Source organism: Lutra lutra, chromosome 17 (genome assembly GCF_902655055.1).
Source record: "Lutra lutra chromosome 17, mLutLut1.2, whole genome shotgun sequence".
Taxonomy (NCBI): Eukaryota; Metazoa; Chordata; class Mammalia; order Carnivora; family Mustelidae; genus Lutra; species Lutra lutra.
Genome location: NC_062294.1, coordinates 44,725,020 through 44,746,114, shown reverse-complemented (window position 1 = coordinate 44,746,114; position 21,095 = coordinate 44,725,020). Strand labels below are relative to the sequence as shown.

General features: G+C 36.7%; 1 protein-coding gene across 6 annotated transcripts in view; it reads right to left on the bottom strand.

The window, feature by feature from the left end:
• Window positions 1–1,459: 1,459 nt before the first annotated feature.
• Window positions 1,460–21,095, bottom strand: part of LOC125088376 (zinc finger protein 420) — a 44,173-nt gene continuing 24,537 nt past the window's right edge. For 4 of the 6 annotated variants that reach the window (XM_047709402.1, XM_047709403.1, XM_047709404.1 and 1 more), the window contains one exon: window positions 1,460–4,680. In XM_047709402.1, coding sequence (XP_047565358.1) covers window positions 2,750–4,680 — 1,931 coding nt within the window. In that variant the 3' untranslated portion in view covers window positions 1,460–2,749. Of the gene's footprint in view, window positions 4,681–6,726; window positions 6,848–17,751; window positions 17,833–21,095 lie in introns of all 6 variants that reach the window. The other 2 variants (XM_047709407.1, XM_047709406.1) reach the window with 2 other exon arrangements.

The window sequence follows — 21,095 nt, the reverse complement described above, 5'->3', positions numbered from 1 at the left end:
CATTCTTTGCTAGTCTGTCCTTTTATCCTTGAATTCTTAGTGTTAGAAGGCACTGTGGATCAGTCTTTTCTCTATCTATACCCAAGTCTTTAATGATCTTATTCTGCGTCATGGTTTTATATAAATATGGGCAATACTTAACAAATTAATATAATCTGTAGAACAGTACAAGCTAAAACATCCAAGTGCCTAATCAATATTATCATTTTGTCTAAAAAATATTTCAACTCAACATTTTCAAAACTGAACTCCCCAATATCCCCAACAAACCTGAAGGAATTGCAGCTTTCCCCATCTCAGCTAATGGGAATACCATCTTTCCAGTTGTTTGAAGCCAAAATCTGTGAGGCAAAGGCACCCCAGAAACCTCTCTCTCTCACCTGATATCTAACCCTTAAACAAATCTTGCTTGCTCACACTTACCCTATATCTAGAGTCCAACCACTTCTCACCATTGTTACCATTATGATGTAAGCTTACATCTTTCATCTGAATTAAGGGGCAACAGCCTCTTGCCCACTTCACTTTTTTTTTTTTTTTTTTAATTTAAACAACAAAATGGCAGCTTGTCAAATCACATCCTCTGCTGAAACACTCCTGTGGCTGCCTCTTCCACCAGAAAAAATTACAAAATGCTTACAGTGACTGACAAGGACTTACAAGATGTGGCCCTGTTATCTCCTTCCTCCTCTATTAATTACCCCCTTGCACAGACCTCTACAATAGCTTCTTTGATGTTCCTCAAGTATACTAACATCATCCCATTGTAGGGCCTTTGTTCTTAGCTTTCTCCTGTCTGCAGTACTCTTCCCTTAGATAACCACTTTCTCTTTCATGTCTTCAAATCTCGACTCAAATCCATTTCATAAACTTTCATATTCCTCTGAACTACTTCTGAATGACCTTTCCTCCATAACACTAATGTTCTAATATACCCTGTAATTTTTCTATAACTATTCTATCTCCACCTGCTAGAGTTGCTCATTGATATATCCCAAACACCCAAAAACAGTGGCTGGGATATAGCAATATATGAATTTACTGTCAACCAGGATTGGATGCCTGTAGGGAGAGATGACATCTCTTAACAAAGCAATATCACTTTCAATCTCTGTTAGTGGCCTCTGCAACTAAGTCAGTACCAAATTTATCTTTCATGGGACATTACCAAAAGCAGCAAGAAACACCCAACACACATTCTGAATGACTCCTACCATTTCTACTAAAATTGCAGCCTTAACTGGTGAAGGATCTGCCTTGTAAGATAGACTGGAAGAGAGTCAGACCAAATGTCCTGTCTATAAAAGCAAAAATCTTTAGTTTTCTAGCCTGAAGTAGGTTAATTCTCATTCATGATGGCACAAAGTCAATGCCATATATAAGATTTCCTTTACCCATAGCACTCCACTTCTGGGTACAAAATTCACATTTTAGTGTCAATGACAGAATAACAACAACATCAACAAATAAGTTTATTTGAATTTTATATAAAGAAATACAGGAGGCAGACAGACCAGAATTGGTACAACTGTTCCAAAAAATCAGTACAGGTGTAGACTCATTCTGTATTTCTGCTCCATCATCCTTAGTACCCAGATAATCATTTTCAAATTCTCCATAAAATCACCAGAGCTGTAAACTAAATGTCCACATTGTAGGCAGGGAAACAAAGAAATGCAGAGAGAGAAAGGTATTCTTAAATGTACAAATGTACAAATACCTTACATGTACAAATACCACTTCCATCTTGCTGAGCTGCAAAAGAGGCTGAGATCATTTTTCAGCCAAGAATTCTAAAGGAAAAATGGATATTGGATAGGGAAGTAGCAGTCTGTGACAGAATGTCATGTTTCACTGCAAAATAGTAATATCAGTTTATTTTTAGTTAAATTAAAAAGCTGTACATTCAAGTTTTTAGAAATTTCCTAGTAGGAAATTTTATTTTGGCTAGCCATTGTTTTTCATTTCTTAAATAATATTCTTGAATTATGGTAAAAATGATAGGACATATGAATTTTTGGACCTTGTTACAATTCACTTTACCTCTCTTCAACAATCCACTGATTAAATCTACAAATTTTTGTCTCCCCCCCAACCCCCAACAGTATGAATTTCCTCTTCTAGCATATGGAATAAGATGTGAATGAAAGCTTTCTCATGTTCATTACAGCATACAGTGGCCCCCACTCAAACAGTCAGGGTCAAATATTAATGAAAGATTTCTCAATATTCATTATACCCCTAAGTGTCCTCTTCTCATGCAAATTCTCTAAAATCATACTAGTAATAATGATAGCTAATACTTGTGGTATGGTATGTTCAAGGCACTGCTCTAAGAACTTTACATGAAATGCTCACATAATACTTCCAAGAATCTTACAAGGAAGGTATTAGGCCTATCTTACAAATGATTAAGCCAAAGCAGAGGTTAATTATAAATGTCATGAAGGAAAGTAGCTGGTAGAGTCAAAATAATGTTGGAAAAGACAAATTCTACAGCCAGAGGCCTCAATATATTTACTATATTAACAGAATTATTCTCTATTAGTATAAGCTAAAGTTTAATAGGTTTCCAGTAATGATAGGTTTTTCTACATAGATTACATTAACAGTATCTTCCCCCATTAGAATTCACTGATGCTGAACTTTATGAGGCAAATACGCTCCCATATTCACATTTTAGGAATTCTTTGATAATAATGGATTAGTGACCAGAGAAGGCTATCTTAATCATAAAGAATCAGGTAATTCATATATAAACTTGAGAGCTATGACTGAAATCTATCCCACACTCCTTATACTCAAAAGATTTCTCACTGATATGACTTCTCTGATGTTGAGTTAGTTGTGAACCACGAGTAAAGGCCTTCCCACATTCCTTACATTGATAGGGCTTCTCACCAGTATGAACTCTCTGATGTCGAGAAAGATGTGAGCTCTGAGTAAATGCTTTCCTGCATTCTTTGCATTCATAGGGCTTCTCACCAGTATGAATTCTCTGATGTAAAGTAAGTTGAGAGCCATGACTAAAGGCCTTCCCACATTCCTTGCATTCGTAAGGCTTTTCTCCAGTGTGAATTCGCTGATGTTGAGTAAGTTGTGAACCACGAATAAAGGCCTTCCCACATTCCTTACACTGATATGGTTTCTCACCTGTATGAATTCTCTGATGCTGTATAAGTAGTAAGCCACGGGCAAAGGCCTTTCCACATTCATTACATACATAGGGTTTCTCACCAGTATGAAGTCTCTGATGTTGAGAAAGATGTGAACTCTGAGTAAAGGCCATTCTACACTCTTTACATTCATACGGCTTCTCACCAGTATGAATTCTCTGATGTTGGGTAAGCTGTGAGCCACGAATAAAAGATTTCCCACATTCCTTACATTCATAAGGTTTCTCACCAGTGTGAATCCTCTCATGCTGAGTAAGTTCTGAGCCACGACTAAAAGTTTTCCCACATTCTTTACATTCATAGGGTTTTTCACCAGTATGAATCCTTTGATGTCGAGTAAGGAGTGAGCCACGATTAAAAGCCTTTCCACATTCCTTACACTGATAAGGTTTCTCACCAGTATGAATTCTCTGATGTTGAGTAAGCTGTGAGCCATGACTAAAGGTCTTTCCACATTCCTTACATTCATAAGGCTTCTCATTCGTATGAATTCTCTGGTGTTGAGTAAGTTGTGAACCACGGATAAAGGCTTTCCCACATTCTTCACATTTATAGGGCTTTTCACCAGTATGAATCCTCTGATGTTGCATAAGCAAAGAGCCACGAATAAAGGCCTTTCCACATTCCTTACATTCATATGGCTTTTCCCCATTGTGAATTTTCTGATGCTGAGAAAGCTGTGAGCCACAAATAAAAGCTTTCCCACATTCCTTACATTCATAAGGTTTTTCACCGGTGTGAATTCTCTTATGTAGAATAAGTTGTGAGAGCTGAGTAAAGACCTTTCTACATTCTTTACATTCATAGAGTTTCTCACCAGTATGAAGTCTCTGGTGCAGAGTAAGTTGTGAGTTCTGAGTAAAGGCCTTCCCACATTCTTTACATTCATAAGGTTTCTCACCAGTATGGACTTTTTGATGTCGGGTAAGTTGTGAGCTACGAATAAAGGCTTTCCCACATTCTTCACATTTATAAGGTTTTTCACCAGTATGAATTCTATGATGTAAAATAAGCTGTGAGCTCTGAGTAAAGGCCTTCCCACATTCCTTGCATGCATAGGGTTTCTCACCAGTATGAAGTCTCTGATGAAGAATGAGCTGTGAATCACGACTAAACGCCTTCCCACATTGCTTACATTCATAGGGTTTTTCACCAGTATGAATACTATGATGTTGAGTTAGGTGTGACGCTCGTCTAAAGGCCTTCCCGCATTCTTTACATTTATAGGGTTTTTCAGTAGAATGACACCTAGGATGTTGAGATAAGTAAGCATGCTGATTGAAAATGGACATTTTTTCATATATGATCATCCCTTGCCTGAAATATTCCTCCTGATTTTCTTGCTGCTTTTCCAATGTGTCTCTGATTTCCAAATAATCTCTGGAACTGGACTCCTCAAGATCACAGTTTTCAAGCCTGGCACTCATTTCCCATTGGGATAGTTCTGTTTCATAAGTGTCATTTTTTGGAGATAAGTCTTTATTTGCACTCCTTGAAGGCAAGTCTGAAAGATAAGAGAACATCAAACATTTCTGTTGTCATTTCAGGAGAACCCATAGTAGAAAAGACTATATGTGAAAATATCTATAGATGATAACCAATTTATGATGGTTCAACCTATAAACTTTTGCTCTTATGATAGTATAAAAGCAACATATATTCAGTAGAAACTGTACTTCAATTATGAATTTTGTTAATTTCCTGAGCTATCAATATGCAGTACAATACTCTCATGATCCTGACCAGTCGCAGTAAATTACAGCTCCCAGGCAGCCACATGATTGTGAGGTTAAACAGGTGATATACTTACAACTATTCTGCACCCACACAATCATCCTGCTTTTCAGTTTCAGTATAGTATAAAAAAATTACATGAGGTATTCAACACTTTATCATAAAGTAATCTTTAAGTTAGAAACTTTTGCTGAACTATAGACTATTTTAAATGTTATGAGCATGTTTAAAGTAAGATAGGCTAAGCTATGATGTTCGATAGGTGTATTAAACTTAAAATATTTTCAACTCACAGTGGGATTATTGGGGCAGGAGTTATAAGCTGAGGATCTGGTATAGGTAACCAATACCCAAAAGAAATAACTGGCTTACATCAGTGCTTTTCAAATATTATTTACTATGACCTATACTAATATCTACTTACCTTTCATATCACAACCTGACCCATACAGTTTCATTAAATAATATCTAGGTTTCTAGGTAGATTATGAAGTTGTAGTAATCCAAAGAGAAAGGTACTGGTACAGGCACATGTACACTAAAACAGAATAGAGACACCAGAAACAAATCTACACTTATATAGTCAATTAATCTATGACAAAGAACATTAAGAATATACAATGGGGAAAAGTCAGTCTCTTCATCAAATGGTGCTGGAACGACTGGACAGCTATACACAATAGAATGGACTGTCTTTTAACACCATACATAAAAATAATCTCAAAATGGATTAAAGGGCTAAATAGGAGATCTGAATCCATAAAAATCCTAGAAGAGAACACGGGCAGTAATTTCTCTGACATTGTCCACAGCAGTATTTTTTTTTCAGGTATGTCCCCTAAGACAAGAGAAACAAAAAGGAAAAATAAACTATTGGGATAACATCAAAATAGCTTTCGCACAGCAAAGGAAACCATTAACAAAACAGAAAGGCAACCTATTGAATGGAAGAAGATATTTGCAAATAGTATACCCAAAAGAGGTTAATATCTGATATATATAAAGAACTTATACAACTCTGAACCAAAAAGCAACCTGATTAAAAAATGAGCAGAAGACCCGAACATTTTTTCCAATTAAGACATAAAGATGGCCAACAGACACATGAACAGATGCCCAACATCACTCATCATCAAGAAAATGCAAACCAAAACCACAATGAGCTACCATCATCTTGCACCTGTTAGGATGCTAAAAACAAAAAGACAAGAAATACAAAGTGTTGGTAAGGATGTAGAGGAAAAGGAACCTTCATGTACTGTTGATGGGTATGTAAATTGGTCAACCACTGTGGAAAACAATATGGAGGTTCCTCAAAAAAATAAAAATATAGAGTGGGTGAAGATGGCAGCAGAGTAGGACCACCCGTGGCTCACCTTGTTCTATGAATACAACTACACAACTATCAAATCATCTTAAGTACCCCAGAAATCGATCTGAAGATGTGTACTCCATATCTAAAAGTAGACAAGAGGCCACATCAAAGAAGTTAGGAAGTCTGGAGATGCAGCTTGGGAGAGAAACTGATCATGTCTGCTGTGGTAGGGAGGGAGTTGCAGACATGGAGAAGGGTAAGAGACAGACTAGTACACTGGGAAGCACACAGAGAAAATGAATCTCCATAGCAATTGGCTTAGAAAGTGAAAGGACCCAAATTTTGAGAGTTCATGCAACCAGTGGGGGTTAACGCCCAGAGTTTAAAAGGTCAGTGTGTGTGGCTCTGAGAGAGCTTGGAGGACACGGGGCTGCTTTTGGAGAAAAGGCAGGTCAAACAGCCCACGGACATACAGTGTGGAAATAGTGATTTGAAGAGTACCTGGGGCACACAGTAGAGAGGTCAGTTGAGAGGCAGCAATCACAGAGAGACCCCTCAAGGAACAAAGGAATTAGCAGGTGCCATTTCACTCCCCCATCCCTCAGCATAAACACAGAGCCTCCTGTGGGAACCAACACAGTAACAACACTAGCTACTTGACTTGCTTTCAACAAGCCCCAGCTCCACCAAGCTACAGTGGAACCACCCTTCCCAGTAACACCTGGCAGGTCCCCTACCCCAGAATACTGGATCAAACCCCCCACTAACACTGTGTCTCCTGATCTAGGAGTTTAGTGAGGCCTCAGTTCCAGTGCAAAGGTGACAGGTCTCATTTCACAAGCAGACCAGAGCACACCTAGTTAAAATGCATACCACTGAGGCCAGGGACCAAACGCTGGTCCTAACAGACAAAGAAAGGCTTTGCAGATGACTAGCCTGAAGCATAAGGCATCCAGGACATGTCAGCATAATACATAGCACACATTGGAGAAACTCCCTAAAGCACCAGGCCCTAGGAAACAAGGACACTACACTGCATGACACAGCAGAAACTCTTCTTTATAAGGCCGCTACCCTCAAGAAAAGGAGATTACCTGAATTTTTTAACACAGAGAAATAGGCATAGAGTACTTAGACAAAATGAGAAAACAGGAATTTGTCCTAAATGAAGGAACAGGACAAGGTCATGGCCAGAGATCTAAACAAAACAGATATAAGTAACATGCCTGATGGAGAATTTAAAGTAATGATCGTAAGGATGCTCACTGGACTTGACAAAAGAGTGGAAGACACCAGTGAGACCATTAACAGAGATAAGGAATAACGTAATAGGAAGGGCTCAAGAAATGAAATGAGAAACACATTTGGAGGAGTGAACAGAAGGCTGGATGAAGCAGAGGAACAAATTGATAACCTATAAGACAGAGTAATGGAAAGTAATCAAGCTAAAAGAGATAAAAGAGATAAAAAAGAATTACACAAAATATATATATATTTAAATACACATTTAATATATTTGTATATGTAAATATATATCTATATAAAAGATATATATCTATATAATATAGATATTATAAGTATATATAAAAACAGATCAATTACATACACACACACACACACACACACACACACACAAAACAGATCAATAAAGCTGGTTCTTGGAAAAGAGCAACAAAATTGGCCAGACTTATAAAAAAAAAAAGAGAAAGAGAGAGAAGGAATACAAAGAAATACAATTACAAATGAGAGAGGAGAAATAACAATAAATACCATATAAAATTATCAGAGAATATTATGAAAAAGTATACGTTAACCCGGGGTGCCTGGGTGGCTCAGTGGGTTTAAGCCTCTGCCTTCAGCTCAGGTCATGATCCCAGGGTCCTGGGATCAAGCCCTGCATCGGGCTCTCGGTCAGCAGGGCGCCTGCTTCCTCTTCTGTCTCTGCCTGCCTCTCTGCCGACTTGTGATCTCTGTCTGTCAAATAAATAAAATCTTAAAAAAAAACAAACCCAAAAGTCTTCACCAAAAAACTGATAGAACTGATAAACCAATGCAGTAATGATGCAGTACACAAAATCAATCTATAGAAATCTGTTGTATTTCATAAACCAATAATGAAGCAGCAGAAAGAAAAATTAAGGAAACAATCCCATTTACAACTGCACCAAAATAAGATATCTAGGAATAAACCTAAGCAAAGAGGTCAAACGCCTGTACTCTGAAAAGTATAAAATACTGATGAAAGAAATTGAAGATGACACAAAGAAATGGAAAAACATTCCATCCTCATGGATTGGAAGAACAAACACTGTTAAAATGTCTATAATACCCAAAGCAATCTATACTTTTAATGTAATTCCCGTCAAAATACCAACGGCATTTTTTACAGAGCTAGAACAGATAATCCTAAAATTTGTATGGAACCACAAAAGATTTCAAATAGCCAAAGCAACCCTGAAAAAGAAAAAGCTGAAGGCATCACAATTCCAGACTTCAAATTATATTACAAAGCTACAGTAATCAAAATAGACACATAGACAATAAAAGAACAGAAAATCCATAAATAAACCCACAATTACATGGTCAATGAATCTCTGACAGAGCAGGAAAGGATATCTAATAGTAAAAAGTCTCTTCAACAAAGTTTTAGGAAAACTGGACAGCAATATGCAAAAGAGTGAATACACAAAAATAAATTCAAATGTACTAAAGATCTAAATGTGAGACCTGAAACCATAAAAATCCTAGAAAAGAGCACAGGCAGTAATTTCTCTAACATCAGCCATAGCAACTTTTTTCTAGATGGGTCCCCTGTGGCAAGAGAAACAAAAACAAAAATAAACTATTGGGACCTCATCAAAATACAAACCTTCTGCACAGCAAAGGAATCAATCAACAAAACTAAAAGGCAACCTTTGGAATGGGAGAAGTATTTGCAAATGACATATCCAATAAAAGGTTAGTATCCAAAATATATACAGAACTATACACTTTAATAGTCAAAAACAAATAATCCAAGTAAAAAATGGGCAGAAGACATGAACAAACATTTCTCTAAAAACACAGAAATGGCCAACATACACAGGAAGAGGTGCTTATCATTACTTATCTTTAGGGAAATGCAAACCAAAACTACAATATCACCTTGCACTTGTTGGAATGGCTAAAATCAACAACACAAGAAACAACAGGTGTTGGTGATGAGAAGGAAAAAGAACTCTCATGCACTGTTGGTGAAAATGCAAACTGGTACAGCCACTGTGGAAAACAGTATGGAGGTTCCTCAAAAAATTTAAAAAAGAACCACCTTATGACCCCAGTAATTGCACCACTGCGTGTTTACCCAAAGAATACAAAAACACTAACTCAAAGGGATACATGCACCCCAATGTTTATAGCAGCATTGCTTTTAACAGTCAAGATATGGAAACAGCCTATATGTCCTTTGATAAGTGAATAAATAAAGATATATAAATATAAATAAATAAATATATATATATATATTTAGAGAGAGAGAGAGAGAGAAATATTATCCAGCCATAAAAAAGAATGAAACCTTGCCTTTTGCAATGACATGGATGGAGCTAGAGAATATAATGCTAAGTGAAGTAAGTCAGGGAAAGACAAACACCACATGATTTCGCTCATGTGGGATTTAAGAAACAAAACAAATGAGCAAAGGGGAAAAAGAGAAACAGACAAACCAAGAAACAGACTCCTAACTATAGAAAACTGATGGTTAAGGGACGCCTGGGTGGCTCAGTTGGTTGGACGACTGCCTTTGGCTCAGGTCATGATCCTGGAGTTCCGGGATCGAGTCCCGCATTGGGCTCCCGGCTCCGCGGGGAGTCTGCTTCTCTCTCTGACCTTCTCCTCGCTCATGCTCTCTCTCACTGTCTCTCTCTCAAATAAATAAATAAAATCTTAAAAAAAAAAAAGAAAACTGATGGTTAAAAGAGAGGAAGTTGGTGGGGTTACTGGGTAAAATAGGTGATGGGGATTAAGGAGTGTGTTTACTGAGATGAGCACCAGTTGATTAAAACAAAATTTTTTAAAAATAATTAAAATAGAAATATCATACGGACCAATAATTTCAAAAGAAATGAAAACAGTAATTTGAAAAGATACATGCACCCCATGTTTATTTCAGCACTATTTACAACAGCCAAGATATGAAAGCAACCCAGTGCCCAACAACAGATGAATGGATAAGGAAGATGTCATATATATATATGTAATGGAATATCATACATCCAAAGGGATGTGACTGTGGCATTTGCAACAACCTCAATGGACCCAGGGATTACTATCTAAGTGAGATACGTCAGAGTGAGGAAGACAACATGATTTCAGGGGTGCCTGGGCAGCTCAACTGGTTAAGTGACTGCCTTTAGCTCAAGATCCTGGAGTCCCATGATCAAGTCCCACGCTGGGCCCCCTGCTCAGTAGGGAGTCTGCTTCTCCCTCTGACCCTCCCCTTCCTGTGCTCTCTCTTTCTCTCTCAAATAAATGAAATCTTAAAAATAAAACCATATGATTTCAGTGAGTGGAATCTAAAAAAAATTAATAAACAAAAAGCAGATCAGACCTACATATAAAGAGAACAGACTAATGGTTGCCAGACTAATGGAGGGTTGGGCAAAGTGGATGAAGCTGAATGAAAGATACAGGCTTCCTGTTAATGGAATGAATGTCATGTGACTAAAAAGCACAACATAAGGAATACAGTTAATGATACTGTAACAGTGATGCATCAGGACAAATGGTAGTTCCACTTGTGAACATAGCATAATGTATAAAGTTGTCATATTACTATGTTGTACACCTGAAATTAATGCAACATTTGTGTCAATTATATGCAAATAAGAAAATGGAAACCCAGATGTCCCTCAAAAGTGAAATGAATCAACAAACTTTGGCATTTCCCCACAATGGAACACTATTCAGGAATAAACAGTAAGTACAGATACATGGAATACCGTGGATAAATCTCAAATATATTTTACTAAGTGAAAAAAGCCAGACCAGAAAGGCTAGATATTTTTATTCCATTTATATAATATTCTGGAAAAGGCAAAATTGTAGGGAAAGAAAATAGGTCACTGGGACAGCATGAGGAAAAAAAAATTATTTATTTATTTATTTATTTATTTATTTATTTATTTAAGAGAGCACAAGCAGGGGGAGAGGCAGAGGGAAAAGGAGAGGCAGACAATCTTAACTAGACTCTACACTGAGCACAGGGCTTGCCAGACAGGGCTTGATCTCATTACCCTGAGATCAAGACCTGAGCTTTAGGTTCGTGTTTTTGTTTCGCTTAGTTGGACACTTAACTGAATGAGCCACCCAGGTGCCCCCAGCATGAGGAAATTTGTGGGTGTAATGGGACTGTTGTATATTAGGACTATAACAGTAAATGGTGCATCAGATTTCCTGAAGAACACCAATAAACACTAAATAAAACATGAGAAACAACCTCCCAAAAGAATGCCAAGCACAATGAAGAACCAGAAACTAGGTAAACATACTTTGAAGCCACAGCTACCCTTGGGACATCTGCTGTGTTCAACTGCCTACATATGAAACTTAATGGTCTTAAAAAAAAAAATCTGAGATAAGGCCCTGCACTGACAATATGTCAGATTAGTAATAAATCAAGCCCCAATTCAGGCTCCACTCATGCTAGGTAGTATGCTTGGGGATTATCTCCCTCTGCCTCTCCCCTCCCACTCTCCTTTTCTCTCATGTTCTATCTCTAAAATAAATAAACTTTAAAAAAACCTTTAAAAGCAACAGGTAGTCAATGGGAAAGTACAGAAGCTGGGTGGATAGAAGCTAGGAGGTTATAGCAATAATCCACATGGCTTGGACCAGATGATTCTGGAGGAAGGTATGGAGAAAGTGAGATGTCACTGGATTCTGGATATATTTTGAAGATGTGATGACAAGGATTTGATGATCAACTGGGCATGTGCTATGAGAGAAGTCAAAGAAAATTCTAAGTGTTTTGCCTGGGCATCCAGAACAGCAGAAATGCCATTTACTGAGAACTTCTCATTGTAGTAGAGGCAGGTTCAAGAGTTTGAACTATTAGATATCGTAAAGAAGATGTTGAGTAGGAAGGTATATGTATAAGTACGGGGTTCTGGGGAGATATTTAGATTAGATAAATAAATTTGAGAATTATCAATAACTAGATGATATTTAAAGCTATGGAATTTGATGAGATCACCCAAGAAGAGTCTTTGGATACAGAAGAAAATGGAAAGGGAAGGGAAGAAAAGAAAAAGAAGTTTGAGGATTGAGACTGGGACACTTGAACATTTAGAGGTCAGGCAGATGAGAAGTAACCAGAAAAGGAGACTAAAAAGGAGTAGCCAATGAGGAAAGAAAAAGATCAGGAGAATATGGAATCCCAGAACCCAAGTGAAGAAAGTGTTTTAAATAGGAATAATCAGTTTTGTCAAATGTTGAGAAGGTAAATGGTAACTTCTAATTTAACAAAGGCTTTAACAATAAAGAGGTTACTACTGATTTTCACAAGACAGTTTTGGTAGAATAAAGGGGATAAATTTTGATTGAAGCAGTTTTTAAAAGATGACCTAGAGTTATGGAGCATGGAAAATTCTTTTGAGTTTTGTTATAAAAAGTAACAGAGAAATGGGGCCATATCAAGAGGAAATTATGGGTGTTAAGAGATTTGTTTATCCATTTAAGATGGGATATGGGAGAAATTTCATGTTTGTGTGCAGATGAAAATGATTAGAATAAATACTGACAAGTTGATAATTACAGAAGACTAACAAAAAACAGAACATTGCTCCAACAATGTCCCTGAAGAGATGAGAATTAAGTGGCATTTAGTATAAAAGTAGAGGTACTGGTCTTAGATAAAGGTAAAGTTCATCTATCATAATAGGAAAAGAGGCCCAATGAGTATAGAGTAGGGAGACAGATCAGTGGGGCAGCAGAAGCTTGTAGAAGTTCTCTGATTATTTCTGTTACCTTGGTAAAATCAGCTCATGGCAATCATCTTGGAGTCAGGCAAGAGAAATTAGAAGTCATGATTATGCAAGTGGCAACTTAGCTTTGAAGTAAACAAAAATTGACAGACATAGAAAAAGGAACATAAATCCAAGATCATAGTAGAGATATTGTAAAATAATAAGATAACACAGTTGGTCTTTGTTCCTGATTTCTGGCAGGAAACTTCAAACTCAAAACTCTCTGAATTCCCTGAGTGATAAAGGTAAATGGAATGTTTTCTGTTATTCATTACAAGTCCCTTTCAACCACAGCTGAGTTTATGCTAAGGAAGTGACTTTTGGAAAGCCCCTAAGGATGGTAGGCTGGTTGCCAGGGGAACCAACCATATGATCGGTGGGTTGGAAATTGCAGCCCCATCTTCCCACCTCTAGAGGGCAGAGACACTAGACACTGAGTAGGTTACTAATGCCCATGATTTCATCAATAATGCCTACAAAATGAAGCCTCCATAAAAACCTTAACTGGGCTTCACAGAGCTTCTGGGTTAGTGAACACATGAAAGTGCTAAGAGGGTGGTGTGCCAGGAGACAGCATGGAAGCTCTATACCTTCTCTATACCTTGCTAGAGTATAAGTCCTGACAAGTTTTTGTTTTTGTTTGTAATATGAGTGCCTGACTTAAGCTTTGATTGCTAAGGCATCCATTTCAAAGAGGCAACCATTTCAGAGATGACGATCTCAAACATATTACAAGCCAGAGCAGATAAAGAGCCATGCTACCTCCCCCTACCAAAACTCCTTTGTTTTAGAAATCTTGGTTGATGTCAGTAACTAACCATTTGGACCACTTATTGTTTTCTCTTTGCCATCCTTTAAGTTCCTGCTTTTATTTTAAATTCAACAATAAAGAGCCCAGAAACCAGAGGCCCTCACTCTCAACCTCAGCAGAATCCTAGGCCTGTGCACTCTCTACCCATGACCTCACTGTGTGGCCCAGGGTATGCTGTGTAATTTCCAGGTCCTCTAAGTCATAAATCTTTACTTTTTCAAAGTTTCCTGATGGTTGCAATCGTAATAAGAGCCACAAAAGCTGGTCCAGCCACAACGTTAGTGGTTACTGATAAGCTGAGACCAGTACAAAAATACTTGCCCTGTGCCTCTTTTCTGTTTGGCTGTTTCTGAGTTGTATATTTTGTAATAAACTGAGAAATGTTTCTCTTAAGTTCTCTTGGCCATTCTAGCATGTTATTAAACCTGAGGAGGGTGTTGTGGGAACCTCTGATTTATAGCCAGTCATAGATACAGGTGACAACCTGGGACTTACAACAGGCCTCTGAGGTAAGAAGCAGTCCTGTGGGACTGAGCCCTTAACCAGCAGGGTCTGCGCTAACTCTGTAAAGTGAGTGTCAGAATTAAGTTGAATTAAAGGACCTCCTGCTGGTGTCTACCGAGAACTGGAGAACTGCTTGGTGTGGGAAAATCCACACATCTGGATGTGTGTTGTGTGAGTAGAAGGAAATAGTTTTTTTTGTTTTTTGTTTTTTGTTTGTTTTTTTTTTTTTTAGGACAGTAAATATAAACAGACTGAGAATAAATACGGGTTAAGAAGACTGAAGCATATGGGACGCCTGGGTGGCTCAGTTGGTTAAGCGGCTGCCTTCGGCTCAGGTCATGATCCCGGCGTCCTGGGATCGAGTCCCACATCAGGCTCCTTGCTCGGCGGGGAGCCTGCTTCTCCCTCTGCCTCTGCCTGCCGTTCTGTCTGCCTGTGCTCGCTCTCTCTCCCTCTCTCTCTGACAAATAAATTTAAAAAAAAAATCTTTAAAAATAAAAATTAAAAAAAAAGAAGACTGGAGCATAATTAATAAGATAGGTAGACAGATAAAGACACCATTTTATTATATTACAATAAGATTAGAAATTGGAGGGGCGCCTGGGTGGCTCAGTGGGTTAAAGCCTCTGCCTTTGGCTCAGGCCATGACCTCAGGGTCCTGGGATGGAGCCCCGCATAAGGCGCTCTGCTCAGCAGGGAGCCTGCTTCCTCCTCTCTGCCTGCCTCTCTGCCTACTTGTGATCTGTCAAATAAATAAATAAAATCTTAAAAAAAAAAAAGATTAGAAATTGTAAAAATAAAGCCAAAATACAATCCTAGAATTAACTTCTACATAATGTTTGTCATAAAAGGAAATAGCAATTAAACTTAAAATTTAGAACTAAATACCAAAAGAGCAGCCTGATGTGAAATCCTGATACTCAGATTATGTATCCACAGAAAACTTAGTCTTAAATGCATTATTAGAAAACAAGAAATAATTAAAAACAAAAGAATTAAGATTTCAACTCAAGAAGAGGAAGAAACAAAACAAAAAAAGAATTAGCTAGCTAAAAATGAGAAAGTGAATAAGCCAGAATTTATAAAGAATAGAAAGGGCTACAAGTTCATTCAGTCCTTCCAAATCAAGTAAACGATAGAAAAATATGACATGTTGGGGGAAAAAAAATCAGATTGGGTACAAACCCAAAACACTGAAAAGGAAAAAGAATAACATAAATGCCCAAAATTAAGAAAAGTGCTTATGAGAAAAACCTATATATAATTCAACAGTAAATTAGAAAAACTAGATGAAATGGATGAAATTAATAAAAAATGATCCATGAAGAAAGAAAATCTGAGAATACAAAAAAAAAGAAAGAAAATCTGAGAATACATCAGTAACCACATAAGAATTTTAAATGTGAATTCAATGTCTATGCTCCTAAAAGGTCACTGATACCAATGACTAATGGTACCACTGGTAAGATTATCCAAATCATTAAAGAATACACAATTCTAACCATACATAATTGTTGAACATAACAAAAATTTGGAAATCCACCCAAGTCATTTTACATAGTTAACTGAAATAAACAGACAATGAGAGCTCAGGAAAACTAAGTCAATCTCATGAATCACCATTAGTAGAATTTAAAAATCGACATTAGCAACGTAGAATCTAGCTATGTATTTAAGGACTAATACATCACAATTAAATAAGGTTTATCCCACAAATGCAGGAGTAATTCAACATCAGAAAATCTACTTGAGGAGTGCCTGGGTGGCTCAGTCGGTTAAGCATCTGCCTATGGCTCAGGTCATGATCCCAAGGTCCTGGGATCAAGCCCTGCATCAGGCTCTCTGCTAGAAGGGGGTTGGCTTCTCCCTCTCCTTCTGCCCCTCATTAGCTCATGCTCACTCTCTCTCAATCTCAAATAAATAAAATCTTAAAAAAGAAAAGAAAATCTATGAGATCCTATATTAAAAACTCTCTAAAATAAGAATGGCTCTTCTTTCACCTAATTAATTTAGAGTATTTACCAGAAACCTGTAAAAACATATTCAGTAAACATTAGTACTTCCGAGAAAGTCTGAAAAAAGATAAGAATTGTTTTCAAATTATGAAATACTCAATCAGCTCCTATGGGTTACAGTTTTCAAAAACTGGTACAAATAGAAAAGGAAGAAATAAGACATATATAAAACTCAAATTATCTACCTAGAAATCCAATATTACCCACTGGAAATTATTAGATATTTCTGTAAGATTATCATCAACTTACAGAAATCAACATTTTATTATCTGTATGTGTCTGTATTATACATGTATGTATATATACCTCTATTAACCATTTAGAAAATATACAACAAAATATTCCCATGCATACTATCAGTATTTATAAAGTACTGAGAAAATTGCTTAACAAGAAATGCAAAAGATTTTTTAAGAAAAAAAAATGAAATTTACAAAGGACATAAAAAATAGATACAGCATGTTTAAAGACAGGATTCACAATTGTAAATATGTGAATCGTGCATCATATTTCCTGAAAACACCTTGAAATGCTGGCTAACCTGTGACATATATCTTTTTAAAAGTATTCCATGCTTTAAAAAAAAAAAAAAAAAGCAAACAAGATCCAAAAGAGGCACAGTGAAGTGAACTAGAGGTAAACATGCCCTGAAGTCACAACTTCCCTCATGACATTTGGTGACTTCAACTGCCAGTTTGAATTTATCTTAATGGTTTGATAAAATCCAAAGAGACAAAGCCATGGGCCCACAAAATGTCAGAGGTCAGCACTAAACCTCTTCATAAAAACAGAACTATTCAAGGCTTACAGTTCAAGGGAAAAAAAATCCAAGGGACTTCAAAGGAAATGACAAGAAACATTTCAATCTTGGCCTAGATTCGCAATGAATAGAAAGAAAAAAATAATTTACACAGGAGTCCACATGAATATAAGAAGCAGCATTATTAGGCCTGTTCTCTATAATTACTGAATGCTGAAAGATATATATAAAATAATGACTGAAATATATGAAATGTAAAATATAAAGTCAAAACCATGAGAAAGGAACTAAATAGAAGCAAGGGAAAAAAAAGTAAGATCTCGGGGAGGAAGAAAATATCAAAGCTCTAGAAATAAAACAATATAATCAATTATACTAAAATCTTAAGAAGAAATCTTAAAAGCAGCCAGAGAGAAAATACAGATTACTTACAAAAGGAACAATAATGAGACAGAAGGCAGACTTCTCAAGAGCACAATAGAAGCCAGAAGACAGTGGAATATCTTCAGAGTGCTGAGAAAAAAATAATTGTCAGTACAGAATTCTATACCCAGTTAAGTCATCAAGCAGGAATGAAAGTGAAACAAAAGTTACTCTGCAATAACAAAAACAAAAACAGAGCATTTACTAACAATAGGATTTGCCTAATGTATTTCATGACAAATAAAATGATCTCCGCAGGAAGGTATAATAGAGGAGGAATAGTTTGCAAATAAAAGGATAATCAGGTGAGGGGCGCCTGGGTGATTCAGTGGGTTAAAGCCTCTGCCTTTGGCTCAGGTCGTGATCCCAGGGTCCTGGGATCAAGTCCTGCATCAGCCTGTTTCCCTGACCCCCACCCCCACCGCCTGCTTCTCTGCCTACTTGTGATCTCTGTCTGTCAAATAAATAAATAAAATCTTTTAAAATTTTTTCAAAAAGGATAATCAGGTGAATAAATCTATAAGCAAACACTTCCATTATAAAACAAAAATAATGCCCATTTGGGGGGTTAAAAAGAAAACAGAATTGAAATACCAGACAACATAATAGATAGGAAAGATTAATCAAAGTTAAAGCATTCTAAGACTCTTCATATATCCTTTATATTGTTCTGGGACAAGGGAGATAATAACTTTAGTCTTTGTTAAGTATGTATTCCTTAAGTGGCACAAAAAATAATAATAATGATTAAAGGACCCAAACAGGCACAAACACTCCTGAAATACTTAAACTCACCAGGAATCACAGGTATGTAGTATTTGTAAAAGTACAGAGAAAGAGTGTACATTGAGAGTAGGCCGCTGGTAAGAATTCTGTGACAATGATGCTATTGTGATGTAAGAGATGTCAATATCTCATCTCCTTATAGAACCTTAACTCAATATCACAACAGCTTCCAATCTATTTCAAGGTAGACACAGTCCTTTCTATTTTTCAACTGGTTGCCTTGAAATCCCAGGTGTGAGAGTGGGGCATATGATTCATTCAAGATTTCTGTTTTCCTGTGTTGTTAATTTTAGCTATTCTGACCAGTGTGAGGTAGTATCTCTTTGTAGTTTTGATTTGTATTTTCTTGATGATGAGTGTTATTGAGCATCTTTTCATGTGTCTGTTAGCCATCTGTATGTCTTCTTTGGGAAAATGTCTATTCATGTCTTCTTCCCCATTTTTTAACTGGACTATTTGGTTTTTGGGTGTTGATTTTGATAAGTTCTTTATATAGTTTGGATATAACCCCTTATCAGTTATGTCATTTGCAAATATCTTCTCCCATTTGTAGGCTGCCTTTTAGTTTTGTTGATTGTTTCTTACACTGTGCAGAAGGTTTGTATTCTGATATAGTCCCAACAGCTTATTCTTGCTTTTGTTTCCCTTGCCTCAGGAGACATATCTACTAAGAAGTTGCTACAGCTGATGTCAAAGAGGTTAGTGCCTATGTTTGCCTTCAGGACTTTAATGGTTTCCAGTCTCACATTTAGGTCTTTAATCAATTTTGAATTTATTTTTGTGTATGGTGTAAGGAAGTGGTCTAGTTTCATTCTTTTGCATGTTGCTGTCTAGTTTTCCCAACAGCAGGTGTTGGCAAGGATGTGGAGAAAGGGGAATGCTCATGCACTGTTGGTGGGGATGCAAATGGATGCATCCACTGTGGAAAACCTACAGAAGTTCCTCAGAAAGTTAAAAATACAACTACCCTCTGATCCAGTAATTGCACTACTAGGTACTTACCAATAAGATACAAAAATATTGATCCAAAGGAATACATGCACCCCTTATTTATTTATTTATTTATTTGACAGAGATTGAGAGAGAGAAATATCACAAGTAGGTAGAGAGGCAGGCGGGTTGGGGTGGGAAGCAGGCTCCCTGCTGAGTAGATAGCCCGATGTGGGGCTTGATCCCAGGACCCTGGGATCATGACCTGAGCTGAAAGCAGAGGCTTTAACCCACTGAACCACCTAGGTGCCCCGCACACCCTATTTATAGCAGCTTACCAACAATAGCCAAATTATGGGAACAGCCCCAATGTCCATCAATGGATGAACAGATAAAGAAGATGTGGTGTGTGTACGTATATATATATATGGAATATTACTCAGCCATCAAATAGAATGAAATGTTGCCATTTGCAGTGATATGGATGGAACTAAAGTGTATTATGCTGAGCAAAACAAGTCAGTCAGAGAAAGACAAATACCATATGATTTCACTCATATGTAGAATTTAAGGAGCAAATGAACAAGTTGGGGGAAAAAGAGAGGCAAACCAAGAAACAAACTCTTAACTATATAGAACAAACTGATGGCTTCTGAAGGGGAGGTGGGCAGGGGGATGGGTTAAATAGGTGGTGGGTATTAAGGAGGGGATTTGTTGTGATAAGCCCTGTGTTCTATGAGGGTGATGAATCACTAAATTCTACACCTGGAACTAGTGTTGCACTGTATTTAAATAAAAACTTGGAAATAAAAAAGACGTCTATAAAGCAGTATGCAAACACGTATATGGATTGAATGAGTGTCTTCATATTAATTAATACATTTAATAATTAATAAAAGCCCATTTTCATTAAATGCATGTATTTTTCAAACATCACTGCAATTAATAAAAACTACAAAACTGCACTTGCATTAAAAGAAATACAGTATATGTGATAAAAAATTAAAGATAACCACTAAAGATATATAAATAGTCTATGTCTTCCAAATTAAACAAGGGGGAAAATAGAATTAACAAAAAAAACCCCAAAAGCTGTATCCATCTTGATTAAGAAATAAAAAAGAAAGCACAGAAGATTAAAAGAGTAAACAAACAAACAAACAAACAAAAAAACACAAAATAGGGGAAAAATAAATCCAGGCAATAGCAATTAAATGGAGTGAACCTTCAATTAAAAAAATAAACTCTCAGATAATATACTATAGTGCTTACCAAACATGTCTGAACATTTGAACAACTTAAGAAGTTTCATAAAATATTTGTGTCCCATGCCCAGACTGTAATTTAATTGGTCTGGAGTGTGTCCAGGGATCTGGAATTTTTAAAAGAACCCAGCTAATCATAGAAATTTGGAAATCATTTCCATATTTTTTTAAAAAAAAAGTGGTTATGTCAATTGATACTGCCATCAGTAAGGTATGGAACACTTAAAAAATAAAACAAAACGAAGCAACAGATTTGTTCAAATATAATTCACATACCTACAATTCATTCATTTAAAGAATACAATTAAATAAGTTTTAGTATAGTCACAGAATTCTGCAACAATCACCACAATCTATTTTTATATTTTTAGC